The 22,966-nt window shown below is 39.8% G+C and overlaps 1 protein-coding gene across 2 annotated transcripts in view; it reads left to right on the forward strand.

Moving 5' to 3' along the window:
- Nucleotides 1-22,700, forward strand: part of anxa5a (annexin A5a) — a 37,599-nt gene extending 14,899 nt beyond the window's left edge. For both annotated transcript variants that reach the window (XM_034093158.1, XM_034093157.1), the window contains 10 exons: nucleotides 2,454-2,548; nucleotides 6,282-6,395; nucleotides 8,258-8,348; nucleotides 9,606-9,685; nucleotides 10,550-10,600; nucleotides 12,480-12,573; nucleotides 14,218-14,313; nucleotides 14,493-14,551; nucleotides 16,372-16,494; nucleotides 22,342-22,700. In XM_034093158.1, the coding sequence (XP_033949049.1) occupies nucleotides 2,454-2,548; nucleotides 6,282-6,395; nucleotides 8,258-8,348; nucleotides 9,606-9,685; nucleotides 10,550-10,600; nucleotides 12,480-12,573; nucleotides 14,218-14,313; nucleotides 14,493-14,551; nucleotides 16,372-16,494; nucleotides 22,342-22,401 (863 nt within the window). In that variant the 3' untranslated portion in view covers nucleotides 22,402-22,700. The remainder of the gene's footprint in view (nucleotides 1-2,453; nucleotides 2,549-6,281; nucleotides 6,396-8,257; nucleotides 8,349-9,605; nucleotides 9,686-10,549; nucleotides 10,601-12,479; nucleotides 12,574-14,217; nucleotides 14,314-14,492; nucleotides 14,552-16,371; nucleotides 16,495-22,341) is intronic.
- Nucleotides 22,701-22,966: the final 266 nt, after the last annotated feature.

A 22,966-nucleotide genomic window follows, 5' to 3' on the forward strand; every position in this document is an offset into this window, starting at 1 on the left:
TCTTACACTTGGCATGTAACACCATAGACTGTATATAATTGTAACACCACAAGGAAATGTAAACATAGCTACATGATTTACACAGTGGAAGGTTTTTTTTTAGGTGGCAGTTACAACTAAGATAGTCACGGGTTCCCGCTGATCCTTGAAATCTTTTATAAATTCAAGTGGAACATGTAAATAGACATGGGTCATTAATGAGCTTGATTCATATAAGGCAGGGGTGTTAAACTCAAGGCCCGGGGGTCAAATCCGGCCCGCGACTCCATTTGATGTGGCCCGCAAGATCTGGCAAAGAATATAATATGTTTATTATACGGTTGCATGCCACTTTACAGAAGCAGGTTGCCCATAAACTACATGTCCCACAATGCATCTCGTTTTGTGACATGCGCATAGAAGAAACTTGCAATTATTTGCCCATGACTTCTGCTTTCAGACGTAGTTAATTACTAAGTTATTACCCTATCCGATAATAATCCAATTCAGAGGCAATAATGTCATATAATACATTATTTTATATATGTTTGTATATTTATATAGTTGCCACCGGCCCTTTGAGTGCAACCATAATGCTAATGTGGCCCGCGATGAAATTGAGTTTGACACTCCTGATATAAGGCGTCATTACACTCTCTGCTACTTTATCCCTGGCAGTAACGTCATCGGTCCACACGTCACCTTCGTGGGGAACTATAATTGAAGTGGAATGATGCAAAGTAAAAGACGTAGTTTTACAATGCAATAAAACGCTTGTTCTGCTCCTCTCTAAAAAACAATATAACATCAGTGATGACACGGTTGTCAGGGTGGACGTTAATTTGCTTTTCTTATTTTAATTTAGGTATTTATTCTCGGGGACAAAGCACATTGATGCACATCACTGTAAATGTGACAGTGAAGCAACTGTTGTTCCCTGACAGCAGATCAAAAACACACCATACTGTATAACAAAACAGAGGAATGATGAGGCTGAATCTTGCAAAGACACTTGGAAAGTAAGCGTATAATCAGTAAAAAACAAGCATGCAGTGACGGTATGATGGCAGGTGTGGTTGATTTGAACCGAGTATTGACATTCTTCCTGTGGTGCAAAATAAATCATTTGACTTTTCAGTGTGCTTGGTCTAATTAGAAGAGAAACTGAGCACCACCAAGTTTTAAACTCACGTTGATGCAAAAGAAACGCAGTAATGAGCACTTATTGTAGCGTCAAACAGACACACCGCACAAAAGAAACGGGCAGATGTTTAGTAAAACAATTGTAGTAATTGTTTCAATCTTTGCTAACGAGTTTATGGTGACAATACAACTGACACTTAACAGTTAAAATTGACATCTTAAAGTGAAGCAAAACATTTAGGAATTTCAAAATAAGGTGTTTTTCCTGGAAAAAGTTGAAAATGCATGAATTGTTTGTACAGAATACTTTGGATAAACCAAATTGTTGCAAAACATAATGAAATAATTACAGTGTACTGTGACTCAGAGGGCATGTGTGAGGGTTCCCTGTAAGGTGAGCCGCCACAACAACAGCAGGGTTATTGTTTATTTATTGTTTGAGGCTATCACATTGTCAACATCCTCTATTCTAGGCCTGCTTTACATAAGGGAATACTATGCCCTCCAAATTATTATTTGATGTCTGTAACTCACACTAGGGTGAAATACTGTAACCTGAGCCATCCAAACATTTAGAACATGCTCTATTCATTGAAGTAAATGCCTTGACTCTTAATTAAAACATCTCGGAGCACAATCTACTTCAAATCATCAGGAATCTTCTCAATGTTATGATTCTTTGTTAACCCTGGAGGCAAGTCATACACGAGTTTCATTCAATATTTAAATATAACACAGGGGGGCAGGTGACTTCGTGGAGAGTATTTATTGTTAGATCATGGCTTTGCCGACTTTTCATTATGGAGGCGTCAATTATTTTCAAGGAGCTCATGCTTCTGCTAACAGATTGGTACAACCATTCAGCCTTTATCTGGCAAGCGATTATGTGAAGCTCCTAATGGCGCCGGCACGGTGGAACAACATGCCTGAAGATATTGGGCTTCTAAAATATTGGTTTTGTTCTAAATCTTCTAAAAACACGCATTTATGAACAGGTTTGAATGTGAATCACCACTGTGCACTTTAATGTTCTGTCGCATGATATCTGTTAATTGCATCTTCTGTTAATGGGTGTGTTTAGTTGTTTTGAGATTTTTATTTTATCATTGTTGCCTGGGTTTGAATTGCATGTTTTTTTTTTTAACGAGTCCTGGCCAAGATACAGACAACAAATTAAAAACTAGAGAACATAATATGATTACGCAGCATCAACAGACTTGTATGCTTCTCGTTTATAAATCGCTTTGCGAACATTATTTAGAGAAATGTCTATAGGATTCACATCATCATTACTATTGGATGTTATTTAATGCTGGCTTGACTTGCTGCAGGTACGAATGAAGACACCATCCTCATGCTTCTGACTTCACGCAGCAACGATCAGCGCCAGGATATCAAGGCGGTGTATAAAAAGACGCACGGAAAGGTAAGCTGAGCTGCTGGAGGGGAAACGGACCCGATGACGAGCTGCCGTCAGTCTGATGCATGGTTACTGGTTATGTCACCGTGTCCACCGCGTCACGTGTGGACACCTAAAGGCACGGATATATCTGATGGTTTATTTTTTAAGAGCGGGGCTGACGGTATTCAATGTGTTTTTTGAAAACAAATGCCATCAAAAGAAGTAACTATAAGCTTGCTTAATACTATCCATCAGTCAAAGTACATTTTTCTGCAGGACAAGTTTGAAGTGCCAATTGCTGATATAACTTCTGTATCTTCTAAGTAAATATTGGGAAGGGGAGGCACTATTTGATTATCATTTTTAAGCATATTGTAACTCAGGGTGGGCAGTTTTCTAAAAGGAAAAACAACGACCTGCCCTCATCATGCAGCTCTCCTATTCCCCCTCTGTCCAAAGACCTTCAAACGAGCACGGGCATATAAACGCGCTTCAAAGAGCAACCTGACTTTGCATACAATTCAAACACGAGCATAAAGTGTTTTCAGTCCTGATGCCGTTATATGGCTGCAACTCTATAAGAATGACCTTCTGTTTTCTTTGCAGACTTGTGTGGTTCTAAAGCCCTGTGAGATGGCGTACTGTGATTCGAGGCATTATAGCTACGTTATCGACAACGTTTTTAGAGATGAAGAGAAAATGTTGGTGAGATTTAGCTTTTAAACGGCAGGATATTCCGCCGTGTGAAAGGGAATAGTTCCATTTGCAGTTTGACATGCCACACCTATTTCCCCTCGCTTACCAGTCAGTCTGAGCTATGTCATACCCATTTGTATGCTTTTACTGTCTGTCCATAGCCTTTATGTGCCTTGTATTTATTCTTGTGTGTGCTTTTTTTGTATCTATTCGTGTAATATTATATTTTATGTTCATTGTGAAGCACTTTGGCAAACCCTCTGTTTTTAAACTGTGCTATATACATAAAGTGGATTGGATTGGCAGGCCCCTTAAATAACTTCCGCCATTCACTTATTCATTTGAACCCAAAACACAATATTTTCCTGAGCCAATCCATGGACTCTTTGTGCTTGAACCTAATAGTGTTGGCGCACTGACGGGACGACCAGAAGTATTGGCAAAAACTCCCTCTATCTGAACTGACCTCTGATTGGCCAAAATCTAAAATGTTAGATTTTCTTAAGAGGTGCAAAAGTCTAGATTTGTGTCACATACTACTTTAACTACAGTATAAATGAAGGGTTTTATAATTGTTGCCCAATTACATAGTTTAGTTTAGTCAATGTATTGAACATGTCAGAAACAAAAAAATATAACAATAATATATATATTCTCTTTTTTTCTTTTTTTCACTCAGATTAATAATTATAACAAAGTACCAAAAAAACAAATAATAACGAACAAAAAAATAAATAATAATAATTTTCAGATAGTCTCTGTTCATGATCAACATCCTTTAAGCAGAACTGTTGCTACTTTTAAAGGATCTGGCTGAGTTTTAAATGTCAGCCAGCCATCATAAATAATAACTTTCTTCCGTCATTAAAAATGAAAGGGCAAGACTTGACATTTTGTATTAACATTCAACAGCCACACAGGGCAACATTCATTCAAGAAGTGACCATTCCCCTAGCCCCCGTGGACCAGAGTGCAGTTAGTCGCACACGACCCTGTGCATTTTACGCTCGCCTGCTCTCACTCCTCTATCTCGCCGTGGAGCGATTTTATGACCACCTGTGGATTGAAAGCTGCGAGTTCATTTGCTTTCCCTGGGTGAAATGGAAAAGCAGATTTTAAGTGCAGAGTGGCAGCTTGAGAGGAAACAAGGGTGCATCAGAAAATCACCAAATTGCTCGTGGAGTATCTCTGGATATCACGGGGCTTTGCCAAATAAACCTTTTATCAACATTTCTTCTTACTGTTTAGCAATGGCATCTAAAATAAGAGATATTTTATTATCCCCTGTAGAGTGCACTCTTATTTCTCTGCTGCTAGTTTCAGTTTATACCAGACGGTGGGTCAGGCACTGCAATATTAACCTTTTGAAAAATCCCTCCAAGAATTTCATTTGAAATCGAAACGGCTTGTGAAAAGAGATATGGATTATTTAATCTAGAAATAAATACACTTTCTGTTGGAGGTCTCACATATTGAGCCGTTGAAGAGATGAGTGGTTGACTCTATATTGAACTTGCCTAGCACGGTAGATTAAAGGATCCCTTGGGTCACACACACACTCACACTCACACTCACACTCACTCTTCTCACCGTATTTAACGAGGGTTTGCTCCCAGCAACGCCCTGATATGTGATGACAGAAATCAATAAAGCTGTCTGTGAGAAATATGTGCTGTTTGATTAGCTGGTAGTTATAGCAAAGAAAAAACAAATACTTTGTACGCGTCTCTGCAGGTACAGGTCTTGTTCTTATTACTATAATCATGTCAGCAACAGGGGGAGGAGCAAGGGTTATAATGATTTCTGAAGAATCACTTAATATTTTACCCCTAATGTTGTCATTGGGGGTTTTCTATGCTACTAATTCCACTATACTTTCACTACTACTTCCACGCTGCTGCTGCTACTACTATACTTCGTCTACTACTACTTCCACTATACTTCCTCTGCTGCTGCTACTACTATACTTCGTCTACTACTACTTCCACTATACTTCCTCTGCTGCTGCTACTACTATACTTCGTCTACTACTACTTCCACTATACTTCCTCTGCTGCTGCTACTACTATACTTCGTCTACTACTACTTCCACTATACTTCCTCTGCTGCTGCTACTACTATACTTCGTCTACTACTACTTCCACTCCTACTTCGTCTACTACTTCTTTCACTACACCTACTACTACTTCCACTATACTTCCTCTGCTGCTGCTACTACTATACTTCGTCGTCGACTACTACTTCCACTACTACTTCATTTAGCGTACTGCGGTGTGAACGCGGCTATAACTATACTTCGTCCACTACTACTTCCACTATACTTCCTCTGCTGCTACTACTACTTCCACTACTATACTTCGTCTGCTACTTTCACTAAAACTACTACTACTATTACTTCCACTATACTTCCTCTGCTGCTACTACTACTTCCACTACTATACTTCGTCTACTACTTCCACTAAAACTACAACTACTACTTCCACTATACTTTCTCTACTACTACTCCTCCCACTATACTTCCACTACTACTACTTTTTATTCAGTTATAGAGATTTTGCATGTAGCTGCTTTAATTAGGAAGTTTCGTTGCCTTATTTATAATAGTTTAATGGGGAACTGTAAAGGGATTTTGTTTCTTTGCTGGAATACAATATTGTAGGACTAGTATTTACTGTGAAGAAACTTAAAATTCCCAGATGGCTATTTTATTCTGAATTGTTATTCTTTCTTGAAAAGACTATTATTGTGTCGATTACAGATTGTGTCCATTTATATTAAAAAGAATCATGACATTTATATTTGCGCATTCACGGATATCAAATATTTGTTTATAGATGACATGCAATTGTATTTTGAGATTGGAACAGTATCAAAAACGGGCAAATGAAAAGATGAATGAGACATTTTAATGAGAAAAAAACGGATAAATAATTGATTTAAATTGAAAAAAGATCACAATCTAAGAACAGGAACTTAACGCCGCCAATCGAACCTGTATATATTATAAAAGCATTTGGTTGATATTAAAAAACTGTTCTTAATAATCTTTCCCCCACATCAGGACCTGGTCAGCGCTCTGAAGTCGGAGCTCGGGGGGCTGTTTGAGAGTTTGATCGTGGCCTTGATGACCCCTCCTGTTTCATACGATGCTTCCCAACTGCACAAGGCTCTGAAGGTAACTAAGGAACCTTTCCTCCAATGCTCCACTTAATATAGATTGCAGACTTTATATGCAAATGAGCCTCAAACCCGTAGACGAAACAGTGGTGTTAGTGCACAACTCAGCTGAGCACCGGACCTTTTCAAAGGCACTCACTTCCACTCGTCCCAGCAGGAGGACACTGGCGAAGGCTCTTTAAGCCTTGCACTTAAAATGGCATGCAGAGCTTTGGCATTCGCATCACCTGATCAACAAGTTTGAATGTACGCTGTGAGAGCAGAACGTTTTGTGTTGATTTGACATTTCAAATAGTTTATAACAGTACACTACATGGCATTACAAATAAAACTGCTAAGAGTGATGAATACCCTATGCTGGAATATAACTAGGTTTATTGAATCAAGTCATTTGAAGGGACAATGCAGACTTTTGTAGTTGCTCATGATTTGAGATATTACTATAGTAACAGGTTTGCTTGTTTTCAGGCTTTAGTATCAAACCAAGAATGACCAGCTGATTTATTTATTACACCAATGTACAGAAACTTATTCTGTGCTTGTTGAATGAAATTCCTGCAGTACACATGTTGGGTTGAAAATTAGGTTGACATTTACAATTTAACGACCCCCTTGAAATATGACCATGCAGGCCAAGCACTCGACACAGTCCTTCATAATGAAAGTCATCTTCCACAAGGTGGTGCTTTCTCCAGAGGTCCAGGCTGGTTTTCATTAGAGCTACTCTTGAGATGCAATCTTGTTTTAATATCTTTGTGACTGCCTTCCCTCCTGTGCTTTGTCTTTGCGTTTCAGTGCAGGCTGTAACAGAACGGTGTTTTTTATTTTATTTATCTTCATATCCACTTACTGCAACTTTAATGTGGCTCAAATGAAAATGATGTCACGGCAAAGTAGAGGTATAAAATCTGAGCACTAATGTAATGTATTGGTGCTGTAGATTTGCAAATTAATTTTATAGTTACAGAAACTATTCGTATTTTAATATCGATTTATTTAGCTTTTGGGCATCATCAGCAACTGAGCACCTGCTGCTTTTTATATCACACAGAGCATTAAAGAGGCCCTAATAGGATTGTTGTATCCCTCCTAGGGCTGCACGATATTGGAAAAAACTGACATTGCCATTATTTATTTATTCCCCCCCTGATATATAATATATAGATATGAAAACATACAGGAATTGAAAAAAATACAGTTTTTTTCACCCCCCGCAAACCATCCTTTCTTGAACTTTAATGCTATACAATTTATTTATTTGTAACTATATTTAACCGGCTGAAGGATTTTAGTCACGGACGTCTGGATCTTAAGTTATCTGAGCAACAAGCTGAGCTAGCTCGGTTAGCAGCGCCCAACTGGAGAAACACATGAAACTACTTTCTTCAGTGTTTTACCTTTAATCACCGGGTCCGTTTGTTTTGGAGATTTGATTGGTGGTTTTCCCGGGGAAAAATAGTTTCTTTCAAACTCCAGGCTCCTGGTCATATTCTTTCATTACATTGGAACGTCACACACGAAACACAAATGAATCGTTCAATCAAAGTGAAGGCGAAGCAATAAAAACTTGGCCTTGACATTCCCCTCGCCTTCTGATCCATTGGTTTGGCTTGCTCGACATTTTTCTTTTCACTTGAAGGTTAATTAAATCGGAGAGAAGAGTGTTTGCTTTTAAAGTATGACTGAACCTCAAAGGTAATGACTTCTTAACTGAGATTATTAAAGCTCCAATTGCAGACTTTTTCGTTTTTTATGCAGACCTATACTGATGTCCATACAAAGGGATAACAGAACAGATGTCTATGAGAACACGCTGCTGCACGACTCAATGTTCATCCACGTCTTGTTTCTGGTTCCCAGGGCATCGGCACTGAGGACGAGGTGCTGATCGAGATCCTGGCCTCCAGGACCGGCGAACAGATTACAAATATCGTCAAAGCATACAAGAACGGTGAGTTAGTCCGATGGGAAAGAGAGAGAGACAAAGGCAGATACACAGGTTTACTCTGAGTGTAAGTCAGGCTCTTTGTGTTCTAGTGCGTGTTGTAAATGTAAATCCGAGTGTAAAGAGAAACTTGACTGACTTCCAGTGGTTTTACTTATCTCGCAGCTGTGACGTAGACATGTACTCCACGGTGACATCACTGTTGTGTTGTGCAAAACACTTACAACTGCTTTTCCGCCTTTGATTACTCTTTAATTCCAACATCCACCATCAAAACAATCCTGCTTGATCTGTGAGCAAAATGTCCAAAGGGAGAATTTAGTGTTATGAGTTGTCGAATAATGAAAACCCTCTCCTGAATGACTATTCACTAGAGATGCATGTATTTGTTCACCATCTCTTAAGTTTATTATCTCTCTATATTTTTGGCTTGTTTTCAACAGACTTGCAGGAAAAAAGCTCAGGCAACAAAACATCTTGGTTAGGTTTAAGAATAATTTGTGGTTCTTAGTAATATTAACAAAAGAGAAACAACATGTTTTTTTATTCCTCACTGGATGCGGACCTCTGCTTCCTGAGTGTTACGTGAGGCCGCAATCTTTTTATAATGTTCCCGTCATAACTGTTGTTGTTCGATTGTCATCACATTCTCCTTGTACTCCTTCCTACTCAAACCGACCTGTTGGCGTAGCAGGTCCTGTCCGACACACATCTATAAACCTCTGATCATTCCAATTATAAAGATTCCTATTCAGCTTCAGAATACTTTATCGTCTATTAAATTGAGATGTAATGGAAATGTGTCTTTGTCACTGACGAATACCACTCGCCATACGCAGTACATCTTACAATTCATACACGGAAAAGAAGGTAAACTGCATCTTTAAGTGTCGGTCTTAATAACAGTGCCGAGTGGTTTGTTCTTCCACTGGCTGATAAAACGTCATGTTCCTTTTTATAAACCACAGCACCTATTTTAGGGATTTAAACAAAAGCACTAATTCAAGAGGGGACCTGGAAGTGCAGAAGAGCGTACTCGTACCCCTGCTGCACCAGCTTCAAATTGCAACAAGCCACAATGGAACAAATACTCGACGACAACAAATGCGACAGTTTATTTGGTTTGGATAAGAGAAGACCAAGGTGTCCATTAGCGTACTAATCCAATCTCTGCTGGGGGAGACCCTCCTGCAGAGCTATTGGTGACCGTGGTGTGTGAGAAGTGTAAGCAATCTTCTGCCCTTCTTCTCCTCTTCCCCCCAGATTTCAACGGAAAGCTGGAGAAAGATATCATCAGTGATACCTCAGGGCACTATCAGAGACTACTGGTGGTCCTGCTGCAGGTAGGGAGGGGGGGGGGGGGCGGTGCTGCAAAGACTTATGTTTCCTTTCCAAATGGTGAGGGCCTCCGGTGGTGCCATTACATTACACAGGCATGGGAGTTTGGAGCAGAAGGGGAGAAGGGTTTACAGCACTGTTGGTTTCAGAAATTAGTTTTGGTGTACAGACAGAAATGTAATCTTCTTGGTGATGGGACGTGGCAGATAATGGCATGTTCAGTTGTTACGTGTTGAGAGAAGGGTTTCCCATCCACTGACATGATTCCTCTTTCTGTCCATCTCTCTGTCTACCTGTGTCTCTGTCCATCTGTCTGTCTACCTGTGTGTCTCTCTGTCCGTCTATCTGTGTGTCTCTGTTCGTCTGTCTACCTGTGTGTCCGTCTGTCTACCTGTGTGTCTGTCTGTCTGTCTACCTGTGTGTGTCTGTCCGTCTGTCTACCTTTGTGTCTCTGTTCGTCTGTCTACCTGTGTGTCCGTCTGTCTACCTGTGTCTGTCTGTCTACCTGTGTGTGTCTGTCTACCTGTGTGTGTCTGTCCGTCTGTCTACCTTTGTGTCTCTGTTCGTCTGTCTACCTGTGTATCCGTCTGTCTGTCCGTCTGTCCGTGTGTCTCTCTGTTCGTCTGTCTACCTGTGTGTGTCCGTCTGTTCGTCTGTCTACCTGTGTGTCCGTCTGTCTACCTGTGTGTCCGTCTGTCTACCTGTGTCTCTCTGTTCGTCTGTCTACCTGTGTATCCGTCTGTCTGTCCGTCTGTCCGTGTGTCTCTGTCCGTGTGTCTCTCTGTTCGTCTGTCTACCTGTGTGTCTCTCTGTTCGTCTGTCTACCTGTGTGTCTCTCTGTTCGTTCGTCCGTCTGTCCGCCTGTGAAGGGGAGCAGGGAAGATGGACTAGGCGAGGAAAATATTGATAAAGACGCAAAGGTAAGAAGAAAGAACACGAGAAAATGTCTTGTTTCTACAGAAAGCATTTCCACATCACGAGAACTCACTCCACTAGAGGGTACTACACTAAATTAACTCATTCAAAATGTATAGTAATTTGGCCGCCATATAGCTCAGTTAATGTACTGGGTCTTGTTACAGTTCATATAAAGCACAAATACATTACAGTATATATCAATACATTATGCAGGTAGCAGGACGGGGACATAAAGTACAAAAACTAATCCATCCTGATATCAGTCAAAGGGATTTATATCGCATTAAAAGGGATTTTCTCATCTAATGTGCGACGCATTTTAAAACGAGTACCCCATCTCAGATTTACCATGATAATTGTGGAAGACCAAATAGTCCTGGGTCCTAATGCAGTGTGCATTCGATGTATGGTACATGTAGAATACCTTAGTAGTACTGCGTTTTTATAATGACTTGTGCAGAGCCGAAGTAAAGAGAACGAGCCCCTCCTTTTTTAAGCTGCAACATTAAAGCATCAGCAATTATAATTCAATCATATCACGCATTGTTCTGAAAGTGGACACTCAAAATAATAAGAACTTAAAGCTAATACTTGTGAACTCTTACTTAAAGATATGAGTACTTTTCTCAGAGTAACTTCTAGTTGCCTGGCAACAGCCGAGAAGTAGTCCAGCACATAAGCCCGACGGTAAAAGTCTGATGGCTCGATAAAAAACACCATAAAAACACCCTTGATGGTCTTTCTTTGAAAGCACTGCGGTTTTAATTATTTACACTTCATGTGTTCAAAGGAATGTGTTTATAAAATGCAACATACATTAACTTTAAGAAGTGAAAACGATGCAGAAATCCTGTGCAAATCATTAAGAAACCTCTAAGGGACAATGCATGTTTAACTTAATTTCACTGTCTTCTTTTCAAATGTCAACATGTGAAGGATGTGATCATGTTAGTGAGTTGCTCCCCACAGTGCAGTGAACATAAAGGGCACACAGACAATAGGATAAGTTAATTAACGAATATCAACATCCAGGAATGTAACATCTGGCTTCATATTGACCTTTATGGGCCATGACTTATTGAGTTGTGAGTTGGGATCTATAGTAATAAACATTAAAGGTCCCGTGTGTCTGAATGTGAAATAAAATGACCAAGCCAGTCCTGTTTGACTCGTAAAACAAAAGGTTAAAGTATTAAATGTCAACAGCTGTTCTTAAGGAAGATCGTTACTGTGAGTCATAGTAGAAATGTCACAGTCTGTTAATAATGCTTCGCTAGTTGTAGTCATGAATTACAAATGTTAATTAAGTAAAAGTACAGATGAGAGTAATAATCAAATTTAAAAGCGACTCAATATGGATAAATGACACATTTTATACAGTGTTGTATTTTTAAAGAATATTTTATAATTGACGTATTGTTAAAGCATAGAATGGAAAAACTCAACTCTATTAAAAGCATTTATGGTTGTTAGTTTATTAAATGAAGACAACACACCACTTGTTGTTGTGTCTTTCTAACATACTGTATGTAAGAAAGACACAACAACTTCCTTGTTATGTTCGCGTTTCTGCTTCTGGATTTTATTCAGTCTTATGTGTGCGAAACAAAGAAGAAGCAGAAATACACTATGCATAATTAAACATTAAGAATCAATGTTATTACTTCAGTTGCACAAATTAAAACTTGAGAACAACATACATACAGCCGCAGGTGAAGAACTCCAATTTCTCCGTCATGGCAAAGACGAATTGAGAAAGCTTTCCTTGTTGTTGTTTTTTGGCGCGGTACGAGCTCCTCCATCAGGACTGTCATTCCTGCGCTGCCGGTGTGAATAAGTCACGTCCTGTACACAAGGTTTCCTGTGTGTGTGACATTTCAGGCCTTGTTTGACGCTGGTGAGGGAAAGTTTGGCACCGATGAGGAAGCATTCATCACAATTCTTGGCAACAGGACGGTCGAACATCTGAGAAAAGGTGAGTGTGTGTGCGCCAACACAATATGTGTCGGTATGTGATGAGGTGTGATTCGTCAGCCACCTGGAAACGGCATTACTCAAGGGAACCGGGACAAGAAACAATTTGTTGCTGACCAAGACTTCATTAATAATTTAAAGTATTTAAAAATAAGAGACCAAACCAATATGAACAGCACAACAGTTTCAAACACAAAGTAGGATGTCCTTTTGTTGTATGAAGTCCTTTTGTTGTTGTTTGTATGTCCTCTTGTGGAACCTACTGCTGCAGGTCTCCCTTGAAAAAGAGATCATTGATCTCAATGGGATTTCACCTGGGTAAATAAAGGTTTTGAATGTAATTGAAAGCGGCAGAGTTCATTAAGGTTTGATGAAAAAACAACCCGTTCGTCCCGAGGGGCAAACATGTCTGGCTGCAGCAGAAAGAGGTCGGGGTGGAAAATGGAGAGAGCAGTTTAAGCTGGTTTGTGAGTCAGACGACGACGCGCTTCAACATTTAAGTGGATGAACTCGCGCAGCAAGAAACGGGTCAGCTAACGGGTTACCATCGCTGAGGGGAACGTGACTCTTAGAGTAACTTCATATTAAGGTGCGTAAACAAGTCCTCCCAGCTAAACAATAGGAAAACACGGCTGCAAGTGTCTTCCAAAATGACCGTAGATTCTAAGCTAGTTAAATGGAATTGGGATGTCAATCAATGTTTATTTATATAGCCTAATATCACACGTTACATTTGTCTCAGTGGACTAAACAGTGTGTACAGAATATCAGTATGACAATACGACACCCTCTGTCCTTAGACCCTCTGTCCTTAGACTCTCTGTCCTTAGACCCTCACATCGTACAAGGAAACACTTCCGGAGAAAACCCACAGTTTTAAGGGAACATGGGAGAAACCTCAGGGAGAGCAGCAGAGGAGGGATCCCTCTCCCAGGACGGACAGACGTGCAATAGATGCCGTGTGTAAATTGAAAAGATAATACATTTTACAGCATATAGACCGAATGTTAGGAAATGCTTGTGTGTATAATAGGAAAATGAATCCACGAGGATGTCAACAATCCTGTGGGAGCCATCAGGGAAGTATGATGAGAGTCAGGCAGGACCGCAGAGACGGGTTCAGGATATGTTAACAAAATAGGGAAGATAAATCTGTGTATATATTGCTCTAAAATGTACATGTTTAGAAAACGTCACGATGGTATACACGTGGGGATGCACCTTGTGAAACGGATTTGGAAAAAGTTGCTTTTCTCACATACGTTTTTTTACAGCAGCTAGATTTTGTAAAAAGAAAATTACTTTTCCTAACAAACAATACTTGTATGTATATTAAGACGTTCAGCATCACGCGGTGTTAACATAACTCCAAGTAAACTGGCTCATTTGCACAAACCCTTAAAACAACAATATTAATCCAGTTGAAAGGCTGCAAATGTTTCCTTTAAGCCGTTTGATATGCGTCAGAATATCAAGTGGTGAAGTGATGGTGCTTTTGGCGGATAATATTCTACCTAATAAAGTGACCGGGCTACATTAAACAAGATGCAATATAACACACAATGAGTTGCCCTGAAGTCAAAACCTTCTAATATTTTGTAATGCCGAGTAAAACATGTTTTATATTGAAGTATTTGTTTTTCAGTGTTTGATGCCTACAAGAAGCTCTATGGCGCCGAACTGGAGGACAGCATTGAGAGGGAGACCACTGGGAGTTTTGAGAACTTACTGCTGGCCGTCGGTAAGACCTGTGATCCATCAGGACCTCGGTGATCACTAATGGCAGCTTTTCTTTCCTGCGATGCATGTTGGAATGAAATGGAGCAGAAGCAGATGACACTTGACAGTAGAGAGCAGAGATTAACATGACAAAAAAGTCATTTCACACATGACCTTTACGGTTCTTTCTTTTCTCCACAGTGAAATGTGTCAGGAGTGTCCCAGAGTTTTTCGCTGAAGGCCTGTCTAAATCTATGAGGGTAGGTGCCTGACAGAATCTGACAGCTAATGTTCAAGTGCATGTTGCAAAAAATATTGTTGCAGTGGATGAAGGGGGCGGGGCTGGGGTGTCTAAAGTAAAAGATTCATCTTGATTGGGCCAAATTTGACCCTGAGTTACCCGAACACCAAATTATACACTTTTTTTTTAAGAGACCTTCAGACTTGGCTAAAATGGTCCAAATCTGTTTTGTAGTGTTTATATAGCTGTTGTGGAGGATATCATGAAGCCTCTAAAAGACTAGAGCGTAGTTATTGTATAACTTGAAACGGGTCACGGGAGACTCGAACACAACATGAGGGTTAAATCAATGCAGTTAGAAGAAATAGTTAATATTTTGGAAAGCATTTGTGATTAGTTGGATAAGAACATGAATACCACCCTCATGTTTGCACGATGACTATACATCCGCCAATTAGCTTAGCTTAGCACAAAGACTGTCAACAGGGGGAAACAGCTAGCCTGGCTCTGTCCAAAGTGTGTTTCCCAAAAGTTCAGACTGTGACTAAAACATTAACACATCCTAAACATATATGTGTTTTATTCAAAGCAGGAATTGTTTGAAAAAATGCATCCACAAATGTAAAGTATGCATTTAAGCTCAGATAAGAAGATATATTTTGATCCGCATATGGGAAATGCAAGTGTCTTAGCATCAACAGCAACAAGGGGGAAAAGCACAGGATTGGACAGCCTTTTAATTCACAAGGATATGAATAGTAATAGAAGTAAATCAATGTAATAAGAAGTGTAAAAACAATTACAGTATCACTTATATTAAGGTGTTTACATACAGACATGTTTAATTATGGGTGTGTTCAATATATGTACATTTCAATTTGGATGTGTGAGTCCAGGTAGTTACATTATGGGGCGTGCGCACACAGTGCAGGTTGTCAAGAGTTCATGATGGGGTCATGCCATTATTGTGGAAAAGATTTTTATTTATTTTTTTAAATGTATGCAGTGTGTATGATTAAGAGCTAACACGTCTCCAATCACTAGTAGTCTCTTTAAATGTTCACCCACACCAAATCATGGCATCACCCCGGTCCTCAAAGAACTCCACTGGCTCCCCGTTTCACACCACATCCACTACAAACTCCTGGTCCTCACTTTCAAAGCCCTCCACCATCTGCCCCCCCTACCTCACTGACCTCCTCATCCTCTACCACCCCCCCCGGTCCCTCAGATCCACCTCAGCCGGTTTGCTTTCCATCCCCAAGGCCAAACTCCGGAGCTTCGGGGACAGAGCCTTCTCTGTGGCAGCCCCGAAGCTCTGGAACCCCCTCCCCCAAGACCTCCGTGAGTCTGAGTCCCTCACCCTGTTCCAGTCCCGCCTCAAGCCTCATCTCTTCAACTCTGCATATCCATAAGCCCCCCCCTCAATCAACGTCCTCCTGACTTCCCTTTCTGTTTATCTTATTGGTTTTATTTTATTCATTTATTATATTTTGTTTGTTTTTGCCTGTCCTTGTCTGTCTACCCTCCCCCGACTATAAAGCATCTTTGAGTTAGAGAAAAGCGCTATAGAAATATAATTTATTATTATTAAATCGTTACCTTCTCAAAACAAAGGCAGTTGTGTCTTTGAAATTATCTTTCTCTCGTGCAAACATCGCTTTCCAAAGTGGATTAACGGGAAGGGGATTAAACTCTATTTTGGGAAATGTCCTTTGTGTCTTTGAAGCAAACCAAACATATCAAGATGGATGTCTGACAGTGTTGTGGAATAGAAAGCTGGAATAAAATGCAATTTCATAGATTAACTCCCCACTGCTGAATTTTCTTCTATATCAGCGTGCTGGAACCGATGACTCCACCCTGATGAGGATTATGGTGTCGAGGAGCGAGATAGACATGTTGGACATCCGGACCTGCTTCAAAAAGAAATATGGAGCGTCTCTGTACACCACCATCCAGGTACTGAAGTTATTATCGACCTTTTTAGGCTTTCCACACGTTCTAAAAGCTCCAAACCTTCAGAAGAAAGTCAATATATTTCTCCAAGACGTCCGCTCTCTTCAGTTTTCCCCTGATGCTTTAAAATTGCCCATCGCTCCCTCTGCATGATTTAAAACAGCAGCTGGGTGTACTACCGGTCTGCTGCTAATACACCATTCATGTCAGTGCAGTGATGGAGTAAAGATGAGGCATTTACTTTAAATGCCTTGTGCAGCGTGATGAGACTGACATGAGATGCTATTCACAAGAGCTGAAGAGAAATTAATCAATCCTCCCGGGGCCAGATGTTCCTGCAATTGTGAAGAATGATATCCATCCTCCTCTAGCAGCAGCAAAGACTACAAAATAATGTTCATTTTATTATAGCAATTATTACTTCAAGTATTCCTTTCATTTTTCACAAGTAGTCATATTTGATGGAGGTATTACTCCCAATGATGCCATTTCATTTCTTTTGATTGGCGTCTAATCTCACTGCTTATATTTTAAAATGTAATTCAGATGTAACTAATACGTGTGGCTGCGCTTCATTTATATTTCAACCATGGTGCAGTGCATGATGGTTATCTGCAATTGCACGCTGGCTCCTCGAAATGAGTCATTATTAAAGTATTAGTTTCACCTGTGCTTTTGATTCTGTGACGAGGTACCATATTAACACACATCCTGTTTGTTAAAAGCTTTCACATAAACTAACTATGCCGAGTGTTTGGAAAAAGAAAACGTGTGTAAGCCAAAGTCTGTCGTTTGATGTAATTTAACCCACATTCATAATAGATTCATGGGCTTTTCTTTTCTTCAATGCTGCTACTAATACTTTACATCCAACATGACATGAGCGCAGAATAACACACACATGTCTGCTTTGACCAGAAACCCTTGTTTTCACCAATTCCTGCTTCCTACGCTCCACCCACTTGACTGCCAGCTTCTTCCAGATGCAACAAGCTTAGAGAAAGAAACTTCTTCCATTCATAATTATGTCAAATAATTCATAACAATATTACCAGCTGCTGAGTGGGAAAACCAGGCCCCGTCACATCATGTAGGGTGTGTGGGAGACACTGAGATTTTAGCCTTTTCAGACCATTTACATCAGGGATGTCAAACTCAATTTCATCGCGGGCTACATTAGCATTATGGTTGCACTCAAAGGCAAGTTTATTTATATAGCACCTTTCAGCACCAGGCAATTCAAGATGCTTTACAACAATGAAAGACATTCAGACAAAGGCATTTAAAAACAGTAAAAGATAATGAAAGAAATATTAAAAGAAAAACAAAAAATGAAAGAAATTAAGATAATGGCATTTAAAATCAGTCGTTAAAAAGAAAAGCTGATAAAATAAACATGAAAACTTACAGTGCAGTTTAAGATATGAATAGTTCAATTATTTCGGTTCTTGATTTTTAATTTATTCACAGAACCTCCCTTTGGAAATCCGCACATTTCCGTCCCGATTGTTAATTTAGACTGATTGTTTTCATCATGTTATGCTCACATGACATCCACAATCGGACCCTCAGGAGGGTGTACTAGCCCCCTACTCTGCTTCGCGTTCCATAACAAAGTCTTTAAGTGTTACCTGAACACCCCGTGTTACCAAAACACTATTTTTCACCCGTCGGTGATGTGATACTTGTTCCTCAGTACAACTCACCTAAAAACTGATCGTAAACCCTGGCTGCGATGGATATCCCAAATATCCTACTTTCGAGCAGTCCCTCTCATAAATATCATGGAGAAATTAATTACGTTTAAATTTAAAACATTAAAATAAAAAATACATTAATAAAAGTTACAGTGCAGTCTAAGATATGAATAGTTCAATTAAAAGCAGCGACAAATTATTTTTGGGCTGGTTGTAACTATATTAATATATATATAAAATAATGTATTACATTATTGCCTCTGAATTGGATTATTATCGGATAGGGTAATAACTAACTACATTTGAAAGCAGAAGTCCAGGGCAAATGATTGCAAGTCCCTTCAGTGCGCATGTCACAAAACGAGATGCATTGTGGGACATGTAGTTTATGGGCAACCTGCTTCTGTAAAGTGGCATGTAAACGTATTATATTCTTTGCAAGCTCTTGCGGGCCACATAAAATGAAGTCGCGGGCCGGAGTTTGACACTCCTGATTTACATGGACACAAACGCATTACAGGGAAGGGAACAACTCAAAAGGTATAATATGATATCGGGTATAATATCAGACATTTGCATTCGATTGACCGAATTTAGAAGAATCTAGGTTTGGTTTTGAATCTGGTTAAACACGAACTTCTTAATGAGCTAGTTAGCAACATATTGTTAGCATTTACTGAGCCTGCGTGGGGAGCTGTGATGGTGTGAAGGGCGAGGGATTCAGAGATGTGTGACAAAAACATTAATTATTTATATTCATTTGTCAGACACATTTGTGAAAAGCTACAATGACAATTTGAGAAATGTGAGATTCAGAGTCAAGGACACTTTGACATGTGGGGAGGAGGAGGAGCAGACGATCCAAACACCTGCGACACAAACGCCCACACACAAAGGGACATGGTGGCATGGAGGTGTTATTGAAAAAATACCCAAAGGGCATTTAAACAAAAAAGTAAGCAAAAAGATTTACTAAGAAATACTTTATTTATTCATGATTTTGAAACTAACATGTTCAAAATACATTGCACAAGAGTCAAAAAATAAAATGTATTAAAAAAATATATAACATAAAAAAAAAAAATCAACAGTAGAACAATTCATATCTATAGAATAAACCAAATAAGTGAGAATAAACTAAATAAGTGAGAATAAACGAATAGACCAACATTTTACTCTTTATTAGGATACTACAATATTATATCTTTATCAAGGACCACGCACAAAACTACTTTAATCTCAAAGAGAAAGATGCTATCATGCAGTCCCTGAAATTGCACCTATATAGTTTACTTGCATTACACAGGTGCCAAAAGCTCATTAGATGGAAAAGAACATGTGATATATTGATCCTGAGTTGATTTAGTAAGTTGAGAGGAACCTTCAGAATTGTATAACATGCATAGTAATCAGAGGTGGGAAGTAGTAGAGTACAAATACTTTGTTACTGTACTTCAGTACATTTTTCTGGGATCAGTACTTTACTCCTACTTATTACAACGACTTTTTACTTTTACTTATATTTTTAACACAAATACCTGTACTTTTTACTTGCATCTTCAAAACAGGCTGGTTACTTTAGTTTTAATCTGTTTGGTGGCGTGATCATTATTATTTAGTCATTGCGTGCCTATTGATTTGAACACGATCCGTGTGTCCATCATTTCCTGGGGCCTCATTTATAATGCCGTGCGTAGGATTCACGTGGGAAGGTTGCTTACGTAGTAGAAATCCAAAAAATAGGTACGAAATGTTCCGACATTTTCCGATTCACCGAACATTGCGTACCGGCGAGGAAAGTGCGTACAGCGCTTCCTACGCCGGTTTCCCTTTATAAATCACAACCGACTCGAAATGCGGTGCAGCTTTTGCGGGCTTCACGTAACGCCCATATTTGCCTATAAATAGTCAAAGAAACGCCCAGTCATTCATTTTGACTGACTTTATGAAGAAGATCGCAGGAAATGACGACGGAACAGCTAAAAAAGACTCGCACCGTGTCAGATTTTGGTTATTTTGGGGAGGTCGAGATAAATCATATTGTTTGGTGGATGCAGTTTGAACCAGAGTAGCAGCATGGAGGTCGGATCGTCACCAAAATAACGGCATAAAACACGATTAAACGTGATAGTATATAAAACCATGCTCGTATCTACAACCTATAGAAATGCAAAACGGCGTCAGTTTAGACGTAATTCTGTCCTCCTGCTACCGCATCATTTATGAGAAAACATTTCATAACATTAACACAACATATTCGAGGTGGTTTTAAATAACATATCCGTATTTATTTCTCCAAGTTATGTTTTTGTGTGCACTGAGGAGTCTCAAACATGCGTTTGTTTAATCATTTTAAAAAAATTAATTCTTCCAATATGATAAATGAGAGGTACAATTTTATTTATGGTATTATTTCTCTCCATTCTTCCTTCTGCCAACGCGGTGTCGCAGTTTCTCGTCTCTCCCGTGTTTGTGCTTGGTGCGTATGCATGGGTTAGAGTTTGCGGGGAGGACCGCACATTTTCCCGTCAAGTTAGTATTTTATAAATCGCAAACATTGCGTAGAAACTGGCGTACGCCATTTTTTTTTTTTGAGCGTATATCCCTTTATAAATGAGGCCCCAGGTCTTCTCTAAAGAGGGACCAATGCCGTTGTTCAGCATGGAAACATTCATTAGCTAACAATGACATTATTGTTCTATTAATATAAAGGGAGGTCAGTTACTCTTTAGAACAGATGGTACTTTTTACTTCAATGTCACATGTCATGGCCATTTCCACTGATCATAATTCCATTGTTGAGGTATACTAAAATAGAAAAATACTGTGCAATTTTCCAAACTCACATTGGTTTCGCATACAGCATCTCTGTAAAGTATGTGTATTCACTTTCTCCACTAAACGGCTCGTTGCAGCTCTCCACCAGTAGAAGCTGCTGGGACTCCCAGCAGCTTCTACTGAAGCCAGTCCCCAACTCCGGGGACTTCCGGCCGGGGACTTTGGGCGGCAGTATACGCCGTGAAGTGGTTTGCGGCCTGCCAGTAAACCCAAAGCAGAAGAAGAAGTGACGTCAGCGGCTTAATTTGCCTAATCCACCCCCAGGGACTTTTTCTGGTGTGAACGCGATCTGTAGCCTACTTAGTTCATGCGAACTAAAGAGTTCGCATGAACTAAGTTCGCATGAACCTTTGTGGGAAAAGTACCGCAGTGTGACCGCGGCTTATGAGTATGTTGTGTGAATGCAGACATTCTCCTGCTATGAGATGCATGTAAGGCATCTGCTGACATTGGAGTTGATATATGGAAACGCTAGCAACTTAGTTAGCACTGTGTCAATGGCTTAGCAGCCAGAAAACGTTTACCCATTTACACAGTCGTGGTAGATATACCTTGGTTTTAAAAATCATAAATACACAAACGATAATAAATACTTACAGGTTGTGTACCCGAATCTCCCGCTGGTCCCAACAAAGTAGGAACAGCATCGTCCTTCAGTAACCTACGCTGTACATATCCGGTATGAATCGCTCCATGTTTTGTGAAGCTATGCTCCGTGAAATGCCACGCACACAGTAAAATACCGGCTCGAACATCTGAAGGAACAGTGTTAAAAAGGAATGTCAACCACTGACTTCGTGGTTCTGCCCTCGGTAAGGCGTGCATTTAACAGTTCCCCTCACAAGACAGGAAACAGACCCTCGTTGGCATGACTGGATACAGTTTTGAACTGAACCTGAGATTCCAACAGTATATATGCTAGGCTGGCAGAGGGTGCGGCCATAGCTCTGGGCGTGGCTACTGGGTGCTTCTACGACACTGCACCCAGGAAGTAAACAATGGACAACGACGTTTCACCAATGAGGCGTTTTGGGGAGGCATTTTCTGTTTTAGAGTTTTACTCGCTACAGGGTGTACTTTGAGGATTTTGACTCTGCAGACCGTTTACATGCATAAAAACCTTCATAACACACAAGGGGACGGGTACTAACCGGAAAAGCATGACATGTGTCCTTAAGTACAGTTCGAAGCCCATACTTTACTTTTACTTGAGTAAAGAAGTTTAGTCAGTACTTTTTTAAACAAGTATCTGTACTTCTACTTGAGTAAAGGATGTGTGTACTTTTGCCATCTCTGATAATAATATGTTTTGCAGGAGGACACAGATGGGGACTACCAGAAGGCTCTACTGTACCTCTGTGGTGGGAAAGATTAATGGTGTTTTATGTAGTGTAGCAGCACTGAATGATGAGCTGCTGCTGCGGGACAAAGATACACATGTGATGAGGTTATTGATCTGGAGTTGTTGATTCTTTATGACTTTGGCTTGCTATTGATTGAATTAGTGTGAATTACACCCTTGATGTTTTTGAATTATGACAATATACGTACATCTTCATGAACTGCAGTTGAAGTCTTACATTTGCTTTTGGTTTGACACATACAGAAAACGGCTCAATGTCATGTACAGGCTCTGTTTTGAATATAGTCAATAAAGCTGTTGAAAAATATAAATATTTGCTTCATTTCTCAACACTTCCTCCTGTTTTGAATACAAATGTACACAGTTGTTTGTAATACTCACAGCGTGTGTAAAATGCAGCTTACAAAACACATTACTGATGCTGAATTATTAAACGTGACATTTCCACAGCTCTCCTGCTTTCATTAATTACAAATGAACTGCTGACTTGGATTACAATATCGCTGTCGGTGATCAATAAATAATGTGAGGCTTTTGGACATTTGTTGACCCATATAAAGACATCGACTGCCTCGAT

The sequence above is a fragment of the Pseudochaenichthys georgianus genome, chromosome 10, assembly GCF_902827115.2.
Source record: "Pseudochaenichthys georgianus chromosome 10, fPseGeo1.2, whole genome shotgun sequence".
In the NCBI taxonomy this organism is placed as follows: Eukaryota; Metazoa; Chordata; class Actinopteri; order Perciformes; family Channichthyidae; genus Pseudochaenichthys; species Pseudochaenichthys georgianus.